The sequence below is a fragment of the Coregonus lavaretus genome (assembly GCF_964263955.1).
Source record: "Coregonus lavaretus genome assembly, chromosome: 11".
NCBI lineage: Eukaryota > Metazoa > Chordata > Actinopteri > Salmoniformes > Salmonidae > Coregonus > Coregonus lavaretus.
In genome coordinates, this window is record NC_139998.1 from 19,763,133 (window position 1) to 19,782,115 (window position 18,983).

The 18,983-nt window shown below is 42.2% G+C and overlaps 1 protein-coding gene across 2 annotated transcripts in view; it reads left to right on the forward strand.

Annotated features, from left to right (window-relative positions):
• Nucleotides 1–16,969, forward strand: part of LOC311136775 (inositol 1,4,5-trisphosphate-gated calcium channel ITPR2-like) — a 124,085-nt gene extending 107,116 nt beyond the window's left edge. For both annotated transcript variants that reach the window (XM_084171046.1, XM_084171047.1), the window contains exons 55-56: nt 10,931–11,092; nt 14,320–16,969. In XM_084171046.1, coding sequence (XP_084027172.1) covers nt 10,931–11,092; nt 14,320–14,403 — 246 coding nt within the window. In that variant the 3' untranslated portion in view covers nt 14,404–16,969. The remainder of the gene's footprint in view (nt 1–10,930; nt 11,093–14,319) is intronic.
• The last annotated feature ends 2,014 nt before the right edge of the window (nt 16,970–18,983 follow it).

An 18,983-nucleotide genomic window follows, 5' to 3' on the forward strand; every position in this document is an offset into this window, starting at 1 on the left:
TGGTGGAGTGCTGCGGAGATGGTTGTCCTTCTGGAAGGTTTTGCCATCACCACAGAGGAACTCTGGAGCTCTGTCAGAGTGACCATCGGGTTCTTGGTCACCTCCGTGACCAAGGCCCTTCTCCCCCAATTGCTGAGTTTGGCCGGGCGGCCACCTTTAGGAAGAGTCTTGGTGATTCCAAACTTCTTCCATTTAAGAATGATGGAGGCCACTGTGTTCTTGGGGACCTTCAATGTTGCAGTAATTTTTTGGTACCCTTCCTCAGATCTGTGCTTCGACACAATCCTGTCTCGGAGCTCTAATGACAATTTCTTCGACCTCATGGCTTGGGTTTTGCTCTGACATGCACTGTCAACTGTGGGACCTTATATAAACAGGTCTGTGCCTTTCCAAATCATTTCCAATCAATTGAATTTACCACAGGTGGACTCCAATCAAGTTGTAGAAACATCTCAAAGATGATCAATGGAAACAGGATGCACCTGAGCTCAATTTCGAGTCTCATAGCAAAGGGTCTCAATACTTATGTAAATAAGGTATTTCTGTTTTCTAAAAAATGATAAAAACCTGTTTTTGCTTTGTCGTTATGGAGTATTGTGTGTAGATTGGTGAGGGAAAAAAATGATTTCATCAATTTTAGAATAAGGCTGTAGCCTAACAAAATGTGGAGAAAGGGTCTGAATACTTTCTGAATGCACTGTAACTGGCCCTGAGCAAAAGTAGAAAAAAATGTGTGTGATTATCACAGCAAGCACAGAGCCAGCAGGTACAGTGTCTTCAGAAAGTAGATTTAAGTCAAAACTGTAACTCAGCCACTAAGGAACATTCACTGTCTTCTTAGTAAGCAACTCCAGTGTAGATTTGGCCTTGTGTTTTAGGTTATTGTCCTGCTGGAAGGTGAATTCCTCTCCCAGTGTCCAGTGGAAAGCAGACTGAACCAGGTTTTCCTCTAGGATTTTGCCTGTGCTTCGTTCCATTCCCGGGTTTTTTTATCCTGAAAAACTCCCCAGTCCTTAACGATTACAGGCATACCCATTACATAATGCAGCCACCACTATGCTTGAAAATATGGAGAGTAGTGGTCAGTAATGAATTGGATTTGCCCCAAACATAACACTTTGTATTCAGGACAAAAAGTTAATTGCTCAGACAAATTATTTTTGCAGTATTACTTTAGTGTCTTGTTGCAAACAGGATGCATGTTTTGGAATATTGTACAGGAGTGGTCACCAACCGGTCGATTTATATATATTTTTTGGGCTGTTGGTGGTAGGTGCATTTGATTCCGAAGTCTGAAATGACAAACTCCACCTACCCGGCGGACCGGGAGATCTGTGGCTAAATCGAGTGCGCCTACTGTGCTGGCCAATCGGATAGCTCAAATCACAGTGCCTACAAGTTTGATACTAGCCTACGTGAGATTTCATAACTTTTATAACCATGACCAGAGAGACTGTCAAAGAATACAGCAAAGAGCTGCTGTTTTTATGAATGAGTTCATGTTAAATCTTTTATTCAGCACTGTCAAAACTGTTTTTATTCAACACTATTACAAAACATGAAATACCTACTCCCACTTGCGCTGCAGCTGCAATGAATGAGTAGCCCTGCGTTTTTGTTATTATTAGCAGCTCGTCGTGTCTATTTTATCCTAGGAGTATTTCACTTTCTCTGGTCATAGGAACAACATTAATTTGTGCTTGAGGCGGATGCCGTGCAACTTGAGTTTTGCAATCAGGTGGAAGACTGTGTCCCCTCTCTCTGGTCAGTCTCACCAGAGGAAAGGAAGGAGAAAGCAGTAACCGCGAGAGGCTGACCCTCTGCTGCTCTCTCCCTCCCTCCGCTGAGACTAAGGCTGTGTTCAAAACAAATGGAAACTGACATTACCAACTTCAGTGCGTACAAGACAACTGGGAACTCTGGAAAAAAACGAGATCCGACTGGGAAAAATTGTTTTGAAGGGTCATCCAACTCGGAATTCCAAATCGGAAACTTTGGCATCTTTCTAGAGCCCCGAGTTTCCGACCTGAACATCGCAGACGTCACGATTTTACCTATTTTGTTTTACCTCTTTGGAGATTGTATGGCTGTGTGCTCGATTTTATACACCTGTCAGCAACGAATGTGGCTGAAATAACCATATCCACTAATTTGAGAGGGTGTCCACATGTAGTTTACCATCAGTCCAGTAAAATAAAAAAGCGAATTATTTCAATTTATACTCGGCTCTGCCTCGCAGGTGCTACACCAACTGATCTATTTTGTTATCTAAGCTCAAGTTTTGAAGTATAATATGGTCTGAGAAGAACAATATTGACAGGCCAGGCATATAGCCAATATGCTGCAATAATGTGTTAGGCCTGCCTACTGCACAAACCTCATTCCTACAGAACTGTTTTTATTAGGTTTTTACCTTTTTTAAGTCATGTTTTAAAACAAATCTGAGCGGTAGATCTCTGCTTGCTTTTTTGACTATGGAAGTGATCTTTACTCAGAAAAGGTTGGTGACCACTGCTGTACAGACTTCCTTCTTTTCACTCTGTCAATTAGGTTAGTAATGTGGAGTAACTACAATGTTGATCCATCCTCAGTTTTCTCTTATCACAGCCATTAAACTCTGTAACTGTTTAAAAACACCATTGGCCTCATGGTAAAATCCCTGAGCGATGTCCTTCCTCTCCGGCAACTGAGTTAGGAGGACCGCCTGTATCTTTGTAATGACTGGGTGTATTGATACACCATCCAAGGTGTAATTAATAACTTCACCATGCTCCATGATATTCAATGTCTGCTTTTTATTTTTAGCAATCTACCAATTGGTGCCCTTCTTTGCGAGGCATTGGAAAACCTCCCTGGTCTTTGTGGTTGAATCTGGGTTTGTAATTCACTGCTCGACTGAGGGACCTTACAGATAATTGTATGTGTGGGGTACAGAGATGAGGTAGTCATAAAAAATTATGTTAAACACTATTACTGCACACAATTATGTGACTTGTTAAGCACATTTTTACTCCTGAACTTATTTAGGCTTTCCATAACAAAGGGGATGAATACTTATTGACTAAAGTCATTTCAGCTATTCATTTTTTATTAATTTGTAAACATTTCGAAAAACTTAATTATACTTTGAAGTTATGGGGTATTGTGTGTAGGCCAGTGACAACATTTTAATATTTAATACAAAGCCAAGGGATGTGAATACTTTCTGAAGACACTGCAGCCACAGCTCTGTTACATAACCCATCTCAAGTAGCCCTCTAATAGCTCAGCCCTGCCTGGCACGTGCTCTCCTGTCTCCTGTCATTCACGCTCACACACGCACACTCATTATCACGCCACGAGTCAATTATTCCTTAGCAACGTGGCCGTCACTCGTCGGTTGTCGATGGCAACAGGAGAGGGGAAGACGTGCGGAGATGGGCCTCTGAACTCGTGATCTATAGAGAGGCCATAGGTCAACATGTCCTGGTGGGGCATACACACAAATGCATACACACGCGTACACACTCGCTCTCTCACACACACACACACATACACACTCCTCTCTTTCTGTCTGAGTCAGTCAGTGTTTACCTAGGTGAGTCAAGCAGAAGGCAGCACTGTTGAACAGTCTCCAGCAGAGTTGCATGAATTGAACAACATTGGTGTTCTTTCTCAAGATGCTGGATAACACAATCATGTGCTGCTTGGTTTTCTTAGTTTGATAGCAGTGTAGTGTACTACAGGCCACTAGGGTTGATTATGGAGGTGGATGGATCATGTGATAAAATGTATGCACATGTGCCTGTGCACTAGGGGTGTGACCGTTAACAATCCCAATTATGTTTAAATGTTTTAACTAACCGTTTTTTTTTTTCTCCACAATTTAAACGCAGTGCAGTTATCACAAAACTACCTGATCCTGATCATCATCATAAAAGGGAAAAATACAAATTAAACAAATACCTAATGCAACAATGCTGTAACTTTAGTAGGAGGAGCTACATTATTAACTGGACCTGTAATGCACAAGTGAGAGGGATGCAGAGCAGCAGCTCAAACACTGAGCAGGGGAGGGGCCATGCGGTGTGTGTCTGGGAGTGACAAGGGGAGCAGGGAGGGGGAGATAGTCTACCAGAGCAAGTCGACTTGGTTGCTAACTTATTGCTAGTTATTTATCATCTCATCTGATTACCTAGTACCTGTCTTGACTGCATCAAACCGAGAGAAGCTAAAGCTAGCCAGCTAGCTAGCTAACATAATTGAGTCTATGTAACTTTAACTGTGTGCTCTTTCCCCTTCCTACAGTAAATAACTCCATTCAGATTATTAAGTATAATTTCTGTCTTCCATTGATTAGCCTAGATATCTCTTAATATCTTGCCACACGGAGCCTCTAGCTCTGACTGTAGCCTAGTGCCGGTTTGATGACTTGTGATTGGATGACAATAACAAGCTACACGCGCCACTCTTGTGAAAAGCAAGAGCAGCAGCAGCATAAATAATAAAATGTTCTCTCTCTCTGTGGTAAGCGCGATGTAGACCATCTGCATTGTGGAATTTCATGAATTTTTCTTAGCGTTTTTACGGAAAACCAATACAAAAATGTCTGTTTAAACATTAAGAGAATGTTCCCATTTGTCACATCCATAGCGTGTACGCTACGGGTGGTGCTATGTCAGAGTGTCTAGCCAAATAAGCAAAGGCCATACAGAGGACACCTGACCTGACTATACGCCAAACATACTCTGGAGCTTAGTCATTGATCATTAACTAGTCATCCCTCTGAGCAGGTTTTACAGGTCTTAAGAGTGTCAGTGTGTCCCTAGAACTCCCCTTTATCTGTTTGTCTGTGCCTCTCTGACTCTCACACACTCATACAGTCTCTATCATTCTGTTTTTCTCTCTGTGTTGCAGTAGTGTAGATTCCTCCGCTAGACTGCAGGCACAAAAATGTAAGCCTAAAATGGTTATTCCCCTAGTCACCATCATGCTGAGTCGTGTGCTTTGTCCACGTTCTGTTGTGTGCCTGGTGAAAAGCTTCACAGCAATTCTCCAACAGGCAACCACTGGAGAGCTACTGAGAGTGATGCAGTATGTAGTGTGGTGTCAGAATGGTTCAGTGAAGAAGTACTGAACCCCAGACTCATCCTCGTACTGTACACTGTTATTGTTTTGGCAGGTGATTGTGCCTAAGTTAATGTTTACACTGTGGGGATATTTCGGGAAAGACTTGTTACATCAGAGGTAGGCTGTGATTGTTTATACTAGCCCATACACACATCTCAAATGTTAGTGTGTGAACTGTACATGTTTTGTAAATGTTAGATTACATTTACTCATGTTATTCTAGATGACTCAAATCACGTGTAAGTTAAACGAACTAAGACAACAAGACGTCATACTCTTTTACTCTATTTCAGTGACGAGAAGGGAAGTTTAACATATATTTTTATCATTATTGAGGTCTGGGCTATGTTAGGCATTTGATGACTAGCCAGTGGTTCCCAACCTTTTTCACTTACTGTACTACCAACTGAATGTTGCTCTGCCCGGAGTACCCCTGAAGTACCCCCTGGTTGGGAACCACTGGACTAGACTACACACCAAAGTCAAGTTCACTTCAATCCCCATTACAAATTTGAGTTCAAAATAATCTCTCCTGAAACATGGTTTTCCACAAGGTCTGATTGCACCGAAGGCTAAGATGGTATCCACTCACTATGAATAATTAGATATACTAGCCTAATTGTGTGTTATCGACAGTCGTGTGTTATCAACAGTCCCATTGAAGACCGTTGTACATCCAAGTTGTAAATATTAGTCAAAAGTTTGGACACACCTACTCATTCAAGGGTTTTTCTTTATTTTTACTATTTGCTACATTGTAGAATAATAGTGAAGACATCAAAACTATGAAATATCACATATAGAATCATGTAGTAACCAAAAATGTGTTAAACAAATCAAAATATATTTTATATTATAGATTCTTCAAAGTAGCCACCCTTTGCCTTGATGACAGCTTTGCACACTCTTTGCATTCTCTCAACCAGCTTCACCTGGAATGCTTTTCCAACAGTCTTGAAGGAGTTCCCACATATGCTGAGTACATGTTGGCTGCTTTTCCTTCATTCTGCGGTCCAACTCATCCCAAACCATCTCAAACCATCTCAATTGGGTTGAGGTCGGGTGATTGTGGAGGCCAGGTCATCTGATGCAGCACTCCATCACTCTCCTTCTTGGTCAAATAGCCCTTGCACAGCCTGGAGGTGTGTTGGGTCATTGTCCTGTTGAAAAACAAATGATATTCCCACTAAGCGCAAACCAGATGGGATGGCGTATCGCTGCAGAATGCTGTGGTAGCCATGCTGGTTAAGTGTGCCTTGAATGCTAAATAAATCACTGACAGTGTCACCAGCAAAGCACCATCACACCACCTCCTCCATGCTTCACGGTGGGAACCACACATGCGGAGATCATTACATTTACATTTTAGTCATTTAGCAGACGCTCTTATCCAGAGCGACTTACAGTTAGTAAGTGCATACATTATTATTATTATTTTAGTAAAATAAATAAAAATCATCCCGTTCACCTACTCTGCGTCTCACAAAGACACGGCGATTGGAACCAAAAATCTCACATTTGGACTCATCAGACCAAAGGACATATTTCCACCGGTCTAATGTCCATTGCTCGTGTTTCTTGGCCCAAGCAAGTCTCTTCTTATTATTGGTGTCCTTTAGTAGTGGTTTCTTTGCAGCATTTCGACCATGAAGGCCTGATTCACGCAGTCTCCTCTGAACAGTTGATGTTGAGATGTCTGTTACTTGAACTCTGTGAAGCATTTATTTGGGCTGCGATCTGAGGTGCAGTTAACTCTAATAAACGTATTGTCTGCAGCGGAGGTAACTCTGGGTCTTCCTTTCCTGTGGCGGTCCTCATGAGAGCCAGTTTCATCATAGCGCTTGATGGTTTTTGCGACTGCACTTGAAGAAACTTTCAAGTTCTTGAAATTTTCCAGATTGACTGACCTTCATGTCTTAAAGTAATGATGGACTGTTGTTTTCTCTTTGTTTATTTGAGCTGTTCTTGCCATAATATGGACTTGGTCTTTTACCAAATAGGGCTATCTTCTGTATACCACCCCTACCTTGTCACAACACAACTGATTGGCTCAAACGCATTAAGAAGGAAAGAAATTCCACAAATTAACTTTTAACATGGCACTCCTGTTAATTGAAATGCATTCCAGGTGACTACCTCGTGAAGCTGGTTGAGAGAATGCCAAGAGTGTGCAAAGCTGTCATCAAGGCAAAGGGTGTCTACTTTGAAGAATCTCTAATATAAAATATATTTATTTGTTTAACACTTTTTTGGTTACCACATGATTCCATATGTGTTATTTCATAGTTTTGATGTCTTCACTATTATTCTACAATGTAGAAAATAGTACAAAAATTAAGAAAAACCCTCGAATGAGTAGGTGTGTCCAAACTTTTGACTGGTACTGTATATGTATAAGATTTGCTTTGTGCATCTAATTGTAGACTGACATCTGCTTTGTGATATAGTTATGATAATGTACAGATATGTTATTTTATGTGATTATTATTATATATTTATTAAACATTGGTTATGTATTTCTTTCTTTCCTTTTGCTTCCATTAAAGTCCATCTAGGGAAGGGTGTTGAAAATTAACGTGAGCTAGAAACACTGTACTGCAGTGCATTGGACGATTGTTTGTTCAATGTGTTTGTACTTGTCCCTATCCAAATAAACGAAACTAAACTATAGTCAAAGGGTACATTATGTCCCTTCTCGTTCATTTCTAATTGGATTTAATGGGCATGCTTAATCAATCGGTCACATTTGAGTCTGGGTTAAAACAGGACCAGTTGTTCCTAGTTGTTTTTGCAGATGTTCATGAGAAAATGTATTTGTTCCCACAGTGGCCCTCTTTTCCCTCTGTATGTTGAAAGAAGGGGCTGTTGTTTTGAAGTAATTTTTGCCCCACTTCAGGGCTAACTGAATTAGCGTGTCGTGTCAGGCTCCTGTGGTCTGTCCTCACTTCAGCTGTTGCTCAATGCCTCTTTCCTCTCTCTCTCTCTTTCTCTCCCCCTTTCACACTCAGTGACTAAACACACTTCTACAGTGGGGTCTGAAAATATTGACACCCTTGATAACGATGAGAAAATATGGCTCTATACAATAAATAATTCAAATACGGAGTAATACCTCACCTTGCGAGGATAACGGTACTGAGCCTTTTTCTAAAATAGCTTAATGATGAGCCCTCAAAGCTCATCACTAAGCTAAGGACCCTGGGACTGAACACTTCCCTCTGCAACTGGATCCTGGACTTCCTGACGGGCCGCCCCCAGGTGGTAAGGGTAGGTAACAACACATCCGCCACGCTGATCCTCAACACGGGGGGCCCTCAGGGGTGCGTGCTCAGTCCCCTCCTGTACTCCCTGTTCACTCATGACTGCATGGCCAAGCACGACTCCAACACCATCATTAAGTTTGGCGATGACACAACAGTGGTAGGCCTGATCACTGACAACGACGAGACAGCCTATAGGGAGAAGGTCAGAGACCTGGCCGTGTGGTGCCAGGACAACAACCTCTCCCTCAACGTGATCAAGACAAAGGAGATGATTGTGGACCACAGGAAAAGGAGAGGACAATAATCCCAAGCACACATCAAAATCCACAAAAAATTGTTAATTGGCCACAAAATCAACATTTTGCAATGGCCATCTGTCTCCGGTCTTAAAACCCATTTAAAACCTGTGTTTTGAATTGTTGAGGGAAGTCCATAAGCGCAGACAAACGATATCAAGGATCTGGAAGGATTCTGTATGGAGGAACAGTCTAAGATACCTCCCAATGTGTGCTCCAACTCATAAAACATTTTAGAAAAAGGCTAAGTGCTGTTTTCCTCGCAAGGTGAAATACTGAAAGGTATTGAAAACAGGGATGTCAATAATTTTCACCCCTACCTTTTTGAGGAAAAAAAATATTACTTGTTAAACAAAATCTCTTCCTCTTAGCAATTGTGTTAGTATACAACAATATAATTCACAAATTTTTTTGAGGATACAATATAGCTCAGTATTCTAATTATTTATTTTATACAGTAATTTTTGCTCATCTTTATCAAAGGTGTCAATAATTTCAGACGTGACAGTATATTCATGGTCGCTGAGTAGCCTGATTGACACTGGTGGATAGGCTTTAATATGGATGCATGATGCAATCACTCCCCTGCCATTTCCAATGTTTACTCAGTGACTGTCAAGACTGAACAAAGTTTCAACTGCATTTCCTTTGACCAAGTCAACTGTATTGACCACTGTTGGCAAAATACATCCTAGTCAGACTTGTACCTGCAATTGACCAAAGTAGGGCCTTGTTATAAAAAAGAGAAACTAGTTTATACACTCAACTTCATGCTGCTGAAACTGCTGAATAAATTATATGCCTACATACTGTATGTTTCAATTGCTTAAACATATCTATAAACTTTATTTGAGCAATGGGGGGAAAAAGTTTGAAATTTTAGTCATTTAGCAGACACTCTTATCCCGAGCGACTTACAGAAGAAATTAGGGTTAAGTGCCTTGCGCAAGGGCACGTCAACAGATTTTTCACCTAGTCAGATTTGAACCAGCGACCTTTCGTTTACTGGCCCAACGCACTTAACCTATAGGCTACCTGCCGTTATGAGAGATGAGCTCACTGAAAAACTGCTGTTTAAAGAAACACTACCTCTCCCTCACCTTCTGTCTCTTCATGATCTCTCCTCTTTTTCCCATACAGTATCTCAGTTTTTACATAAGCGGTGGGATAAAATCCTCCTTTTCCTACCTCTACGTTGTGCCAGCCATATATATCAGCACCTTTTAAACAGTGTTTTTCAGCCAAACTGGCAACAAGATCTTACGTAACATCAGCTGATGGAGATCTATCTATCTCACGGCAAACCGACACGTGCACATCTTAAGCCCATTATATAATGCTGCTATAGGTGCATGTTTTTCTGTCTGTTTTTTCCTCTGTATTTTGTCCTATACGGCCACTTGAGGTAGTAATCTCTGTTGCAGGTAGTGAGCTCTCTCTGTTGCAGTTCAGCATGGTAATTATGTCTAGTGTGTCTACTAAAGACTAACACGTGAGCCCCCCCCCCCCCCCCCCTGTATCTGCAATTACAACGATGCCATAGGCCTACTCATTTTATTCACTGCTTCACTAGAAACATAATGTTTCTGTGTTTGAGCTCCTGGAGGCTGATCTGGAGACAGTTTGTCTGAGCAGCTATACTGTTAATGTACTGCTTACTGCAGTACCCAGCCAGTTTATGTGAGCAGCTCTTTGTACAGCTTACTGCAGTGTCTGGCAGGGAGACAACAGGCCTGGTTAAAAGTAATCACACTCCTCTAAAGTGAGGAACTTGGACCAATTCCCTCGGACGTACTGCTTAATATATCCATCCCGGCTTTCTCTCACTCACATATACACACACACACACACACACACACACACACACACATTCTGTTCCTGTCTCCCTCACTCTGTCTGTCTTCATCTATCCTTCTTTTCCTCCCCTTCCCTCCCACACACTTTTCCTTTGTCTTTCCCCCTCTCTCTCTCCCATCCCATTCGCTTTTCCCTCCCTTTTTCATTGTTTCTCAACTTGCTGTGCTCTCTTACCCTCTCATACCCTCTCCCTCCCTCTGGTTTTAGCTCAGTAAACAATGCTGTGCAGTGTTGCACTTCTGAATTGAATAGGCATTGAGTCTGCTATGTAAATACATTTAATTTGTGCCAATGTTGTTTTGAAATCAAATCTCCCACCCTCTCTCTCGCTCTCTCTCTCTCGCTTCCTCGCACCCTCTCTTCCTCTCTCTCTCTCGCTTCCTTCCTGCCTCCCTCTCTCTCCAGGAGATGAACCTGGACTGGTTCCCCCGGATGCGGGCGATGTCTCTGGTGAGCAGCGAGGGGGAGACTGAGCAGAATGAGATGCGCTCCCTACAGGAGAAACTGGACGGCACCGTCAAACTAGTGTCCCTGCTGTCCTCCCAGCTGTACGAGCTAAAGGAGAAGGTACAGCACTGCTGTTGAACAAGGCATTAGTTTAGACACCTAAGACATGGCCGCACAACTCAAGTGTCGCGTTCATAGTGGCACTCAACGTTTAATGAGCGCTTCTTATCCATATAGTCCCTTGTCAGCATTGAATAACAGATTCACTACATGGAACAACAGATAGTCCCGGAAACTAAATCTAAACAAAGTTTGTTCTGAAGTGTCTTTTCCTATATCTGAGAGATATATGAAAGATCAGGATTTTGTAATTATTTTTTTTACATGTATTTAACCCCTTATTTCTGTCGCTAAACAGTCTTCATATATACTTCCATTATAATTTGTTTTACTTGTACCGGGGGACCTTCAGATGAGTCTTGTGAGGCCTGTGGGCGTCCTAGAGCAAAACAATGTACGTGTTTGTGAGAGTCTCACCTTTCCACATAGGGGTCATATTAGTGTGTAGCCCAAACTGTTTGTATGCTACAGACGAAGTTGGCAGATTGGCTGTACCGACTTCAGACGAGTCCCAAGACGCTTGTGGGGGTCGTAGAGCAAAACGGAGAACACCATTGTGTTCGTGAGTCATCTTTTCATAGAGGGGTGATAATAGTTTGTAGGCCAAACCGTTCGGACACTACAGACGATTTTGTGAGAACGATTTGATGTATGTCTCATGGTCTGACAAACACCACTCTAGCTCTGTCACCTTTCACCGCATATGTGATGGATTGAGACGCGTCCAATGCAAAAAAACAGATGTCTCTCGCTTAAACTGACGGATTTGTATGGGGATGTTTTTATTATGTTAATTAGATTTCAGTGGGGGCGAGGACTTCGACCTTATGGGGTTAAAAGGTCAAAACCAACATCCACTGTGGCCTTTGAGGACCAGTTCTATGCACCCAGCCTTCCACTGTCTTTAACTTAGTGTATTATCCAAAGTTACATTTGATTTCAGTACATATTTATTTTTATTTTATTTTTATCAGCAACCCTGTAGTTTCTATCCTCAACCATACAGCCATCTCTCTCCTCCTTGACCAAGAGGCTCTCAACTCCCTCAAAACATCAGATCAAATTGTATTTGTCAAATGCTTCGTATACAACAGGTGTAGACTAACAGTGAAATGCTTACTTATGGGCCCTTCCCGACCAATGCAGAGAGAAAGATAATAACACAAGGAATAAATACACAATGAGTAATGATAACTTGCCAAAATACGCGGGGTACCAGTACACAGTCGATGTGATGAGTCAAGAGTTAGTGCAAAGAGGGTCAATGCAGATAGTCCGGGTAGCTATTTGGTTAACTATTTAGTAGTCTTATGGCTTGGGAGTAGAAGCTTTTCAGGGTCCTGTTGGTTCCAGACTTGGTGCATCGGTACCACGTGCTGTATGGAGCAGAGAGAACAGTCTGTGACTTTGGTGGCTTGAGTCTTTGACAATTTTTAGGGCCTTCTTCTGACACCGCCTGGTATAGAGGTCCTGGATGGCAGGGAGCTCGGCCCCAGTGATGTACTGTGCCGTACACACTACCCTCTGTAGCGCCTTGCGGTCGGATGCCAAGCAGTTGCCCTACCAAGCAGTGATGCAGCCAGTCAAGATGCTGTCAATGGTGCAGCTGTAGAACTGTTTGAGGCTCTGAGGGCCCATGCTAAATATTTTCAGCCTCCTGAGGGGGAAGAGGCTTTGTCGTGCCTTCACTACTGTGTTGGTGTGTGTGGACCATGTTAATTCCTTAGTGATGTGGACACCGAGGAACTCTCGACTCGCTCCACTACAGCCCCGTCGATGTGGATGGGAGCGTGCTCGGCCCTCCGTTTCCTGTAGTCCACGATTAGCTCCTTTGTCTTGCTGATTTTGAGGGAAAGGTTGTTGTCCTGGCATCACACTGCCAGGTCACTGACCTCTCAGTAGGCGGTCTCATCGTCGTCGGTGATCAGTCCTACCACCGTTGTGTCGTCAGCAAACTTAATGATGGTGTTGGCGTCGTGCTTGGCCACGCAAAATTTGGTTGAACAGGGAGTACAGGAGGGGATTAAGCACGCACCCCTGAGGGGCCCCCGTGTTGAGGGTCAGCGTGGCGGATGTGTTGTTGCCTACCCTCACCACCTGGGGGCGGACCGTCAGGAAGTCCAGTTGCCAAGGGAGGTGTTCATTCCCATTGTGAATCGTTCCTGTCAGTTCACATGCACTTGTCCTTTTCCTTGATGTTACAATTGTGTACAATGCCATGTCCCTCCCTGACCTCCCAGAGAGCCTGTGGCAGTTGGGCTGACTAGTCATGATGCAGCAAGTAGTTTGACCAATCATCATCACTCCACCATCACCTGATCATTACACCATCACCTGCCTCTCCTGCATGTGATCTCCGTGCAGTCACAGGCCTCTCCTTGTTTGTTCCTGTTCTGCTGCCTAGATGTCTGTGTGAACAACACCCCATGTTAAATTGTAATCATTTAGAAGACGCTCCTATCCAGAGCAGCTTAGAATTAGTGCATTCATCTTACGATTGCTAGGTGGGACAACCACATAGAGGGTCATACTTCAGATAGAGAAAAGAACAACCGTGGTTAAAACAGAACTGGAACATTGAACTCCTGCATGTTGTTTGTGATTTTAGCCCTCTTATACTCCGATAGAGAAAACAACTTCACAGTAAAAACAGAGCTGGAACAGGACAGGAGTCATGGCACATCAATCAGAGTGCTGGTGTTCATGGTATCACAGACCACACTGTGTTTACCTAGGAGGGTTGTTATGGACTTGTCTCAAGTCAGACAATTGTTTCTGAAATATGACTTTGTGCAGACAGGAAATCGAGGCTAATTAAGGACAGAGGCTTTTTCCGGCCATGTGTGAACACCGAGAGCTGAGCCAGGTCTTCAGTACAGAGATTACAGATACCGACCAGTACATTGTGTTTCTTCTCACTAATGATGAATATCAGGCCCATAATAATGTTATGAAGTGTAAACTAATGACAGTGAAAGGCTATCCTGGAAAGATGGACATCATCTCAAATGGACTCATTTGGACATTTCAGTTTAGAAACTATCCGACAAATTGCCTAATATTTACACAAACTAGTAAGGCCGAGATTTGATTCTGCATTCTGAGATTACTGTAGGTGTAACCTGGGCTGACTCTTGACTGTTTGTAGGCTGATTCCATTGCCCAAACTGGCAATGCTGTTTGTAGCTTATATTGAACAAGTTATTTTTTCCTTCTCTTCTCCCCAGATGACAGAACAGAGGAAGAATAAACAGAGGCTGGGCTTCCTGGGGACTCATGGAGTCAACAACCACCATATCCCAGCACACTGAGGGACCCGGGGCCCCCTTATCACAGAGAACTCTGCTGGAGGGACACACCGTAACCACACTCTCTCACACACACACACACACACTGTTATTATGGAGCCTTTACTCAAACAGTGCCTTGTACTCAAAGCAATCAGTGCCTCGCTCCTCAGACTACTCACCCGGCGAGTGTCCTGACTCCTCACCCAGCATCACCTTCCCACATAGAACAGTACTGTGATTTGTGCCTTTAGAACAACACAAGCTGCACAGTCATTCTGATCATCCCATATAAGTCCTGCTGCTCTATGAGTGAGGCTGAATGAGATGCCAGGCATGCGTCACTATGCCAGGCTGCAGCAGCCTGGAGGTCAAGGGAGAGGGTTAAAGGTTAAGTACTGTGGCCCTGTGGGCAGCCACACTCTTCCTTCAGTATTCTCAGTGCACTGTGTCTGTCTGAGACCGATGAAGACAGAGACTGGGCTATACACAGGTCAGCTATTGGTACATTGGGGTGGTTGGTGTTGTTCAGCTCTGTTTTGACTTTGGAGGGGTTGCTCCTTGTATTATTGAATAGCCCTTTTGGGAAAGGGTATACGTGTAATTTTAAGGTGAAGTATTTTCTTCCTAGCCTGGTCCCTGATCTGTTTGTGCAGTCTTGCCAACTCCAATGACAATGATAGTAGGAGTTGGCAAGACCGCACAAACAGATGTGGGACCAGGCTATTTATTCTCTTTTGATATGTTTTAATATGATCTGTTAACTCATTAATGTAACTGGAGTATAATACATGTGGAATAGAAATAGAACATTGATGAACTTACCGCGTGGCTGCCTTATGTGGTAACATTGCTTCATCATCTCAATCATAATGACCGTGATAGTCAATGTTCTCAATGTCCTGCACTTAAAAAAAATATTTTTTAAAATAAATGTTAACATACAACTGGAGAAACGGATTGGCGGTGACATTACTTTGCCTTTTTGGTGACACTTTACTTGAATTAGCCGCCATAATGCTTCATAGCTGTGTCATAAACATGTAGTAAAGATTCATAGCATATGTCATTTCTCAAGGATATACTATGACAATGTTATGACACATATATTTACATATTGCAGTACTATGAAGCTTCACGACATGTTTAAGACATTGTTATGAAGCGTTATGGCGCCGAGTTCAAGTAAAGTATTACTGCCTTTCCTCTCAAAGTAGTGTCATCTGTGATAATGCAATCGCTGCACCTCATTACGTGCCTTTCTACAAATGTTGTACATAGTCTATAAATAACGGAATGAAAATATGTATATGAAGATAATCAGATTATCTTTGTGGAATTTACTTGAAAATCCTTGTGAGTCAGTCTTATATTGGTACAGAATGTATTCACAACTGTCTAAAGATAATGTGCTTGTGTCCAATACAGTAGATAGATGAGTCGTTCCACGAAATGAGTCCCTTTTGGCTAGTATAACTTGCTGAAAAAAACCACAACCTGATTTCACCTAATTTTAACATTCTGTCATGTTCAACTTAATTAAAAAACATGTTTTCGTATCTGAAGAGGCTAAATAAAAAAATGACTAGTAAGTGCCTATTAAGTACCAAATAAAGTAACAGGGTTGACGATTTTATCTTAAATCAGACATAAATCCCCTTGTGACAGGAGTAATGGAAGCTTGTTGTATACAGGGAGGGGCAATTGAATGCAAGCTTCACAAATGTTTTTTAATTGTTTAAACATTTCTATCCTGTCTATCTATGGTAACAGGATTCACTTGTTATGCAGGACCCACTCGGTTTTCCACCACAAAACACCAGAAAATGATCAAAAAGAGTAGAACCAGCTCAACTGCTTTTTCACTATCATATTACCATATTAAAATGAGAGTTCAGTTCACGTAACGGGGTTGACCTTAAAATGAGGGACAGGGTTTTTTACCTTTAAAATGAATCACGAATCACCTGAAATAAACAATAATTTTCAGAAAGGACTTCGTCAAAGCAACAAAATAACTAGGGCTTTAGAATGATTGCGACAACTTAGAGACATTTTGGGGTCAAGTGGGTTAAAATCTTCCTAGAAGTCAGAGGGGACATGTCAATATGCTGACTTTAGCAAGTCTTTATTCATATAAAAATGGCACTTCATTTATTATAGCATTTAAATTCAATATTGGTACACAATTTCTACTAAGGGAGGAAAAAGGGACTCATTTCGTGGAACGACCCAGATACAGTCACTCATGTTGATAGAGATGTTGCATAATACTGTAATCATGGGCTTCATCACAAATGGCAACCTTTTCCATATGGGTTGGGACACAACCATGGGAATCAATCTCATACTGTATTCATTCTCTCTTTTTTTTTTACTCAGCCATGTAAAGTAATCTCACTCAGTCACATGGAATGCAATTCAATACATGTGTAAAAGTTTAATTTTGCACAATCACATGACAGTATGTATGCTTTCCAGAGGGGAATGCCCTTTGACACTTTTCTCTAAACAGATAGTGTATTTAATGTTGTTCAGATGTTATATTGTAATAAATCTATGATAAGATCAGACTGGATATGTCTGCCTTCAGTTGATCACTGTCTCTGTGTATTTAGTCAGCAGTCTTGGGGTTAAATTAATGTTTGTCCTACCATTGTGGCCCACCTACACACTCAAGCACGTACACAGTACACACACCATTTCATCACTCTCTCATGCCACACACACACACACACACACACACACTAATTGAATCACATTGATCCAGACTCCAGAGCCACCCATTAGATGCCAGGGATTGTGATCACAGAATGGGAACTTTAGTCTCCCTAACAGGACCAGTGGCTCAGTGGCATCAGGCAGTGTCACAATCCACCTCATGGTCAGATACTGGGGTCATCTGCTATTGAATAATGCTCACAGTAAACATCATGCTTTAACCATCACACTGCAGCCATTCTGCTCAGTATATCTACAACATCTGCTTAGCTGGATAAGAACAAGCAGTTAACACTCATAAGAAGCCTGATGTGGACTTTGGATCAGCGTTATCTTTAGTCATTTTCTACTTTAGCCTTTTTGGAAAGATCAAGATGAATGACTGGAAATATGGCTGTGTGACTCAAATTCACCTTAATTCCAAATGACCTCATTTTCTCTGATTTAAAGATATCAAATTAAATGGTTTAAAGTGATAGGACAGACAAGGAATCCGTGTACAGTTGGATAACACAACACGTGCGAGGTCATGAATGAATGAATGAAAGGCTTGAATTGTTTCCAAGTTGTTTTATAATCCAGACACCTAATCCCCCCCTGCCCCCCCCCCCCCCCCCCCCCATATTTGATCTAAATGAACAGGGCTCATGTCCAGAGATGGTCCTGTTCTGTTCTGTTAATGTTGACGCTGGCGGGGCTGCATTCTCTCACGCCGCCTCTGTGACACAGCCATTAAAATTAGCTGCACGCGGTACCATAATAGCCCACAGCTGTCACCGAGCAAGGCAGGAAAGGGGAAAGTCCAGCAGATCTGGAATGTTCTGACTAGGAGGGGGGAGGGAAGGAGAGAGGAGGCGATGGGACATGCCACCCCTGGCTCTGTCGGTACTGTATGGTGCATTCATACGCAAACATCCACTGCTTTCTTTATTTTCTTTATTTTTATATTCCAATGACTTATATTCCAATGATCAGCCATATATTCCTCAATCATTTCTCACACACTTAAAATGGCATGGCAGATGCCGCCATAGTTCATCTACTGCTTCTGTTGAACATGTCCTAACTGCCATTGGACTAATGTATTGTTTAGTAGCTAGTAGTGGTGTAAGGTGCTGTGTCAGGATCAGAAAGAGAATAACTACGGTCTTTCCACTAGTGCTGCTCGGAGTCTGAGAACATACTGCTGTAATGTAATGCGTTACCACCCCCAGGTCGATGTAGTGTTACTGTACTCTTATGACTCACTGTGATTGTGAGGAACTGGCTGGAATTAGAATGACTTCGAATTCTTAGTCTCTGATATGACTGTATGACTGAGTTCACTAGTAGTGGAATGGGTCAGGTACACTGTATTTCCGTTGTGTTGTCCATTCTACAGTGAACATTCTATAGTACACGTTTTGTGCATGTGAACAACACGTTGCATGCGCTTGAGCTGTGTGTGATTTGCTAATGTACACAACCTTAGACAAAATTGGACACCGGACATCTTTGAATCTCTCGACACTGGCAGTCCCCGACCAAAGTCACGTGTTGTTTAGTCAGCGTGAACTCAGACCCACCCAACAGTAGTAGGACAATAAACAGGACATTATGCCACAAACACCTCTGGGACGGTGATGATTGAATGCTGTGTTTATTGTGTTTGGAGGCAAGTGTTGTAGTGTGACAAAAGAAAAACAAGTATTTTCAAATGCTATGTTGAGCAACTGATAGGTGATTTTGTTCTGCCCAAATGCTATTTTTTTTCTGTTTCCCAAGTAATTTGGACACTTTTTTTTTTTTTTTTTTTTTTGTACAGTTTGAGTTTTGCCAGTTGCAGGTGGCCATTATTGAAGTGAAACTGCTCTATAACAGAATCGTATTAGTCACACCTTTGG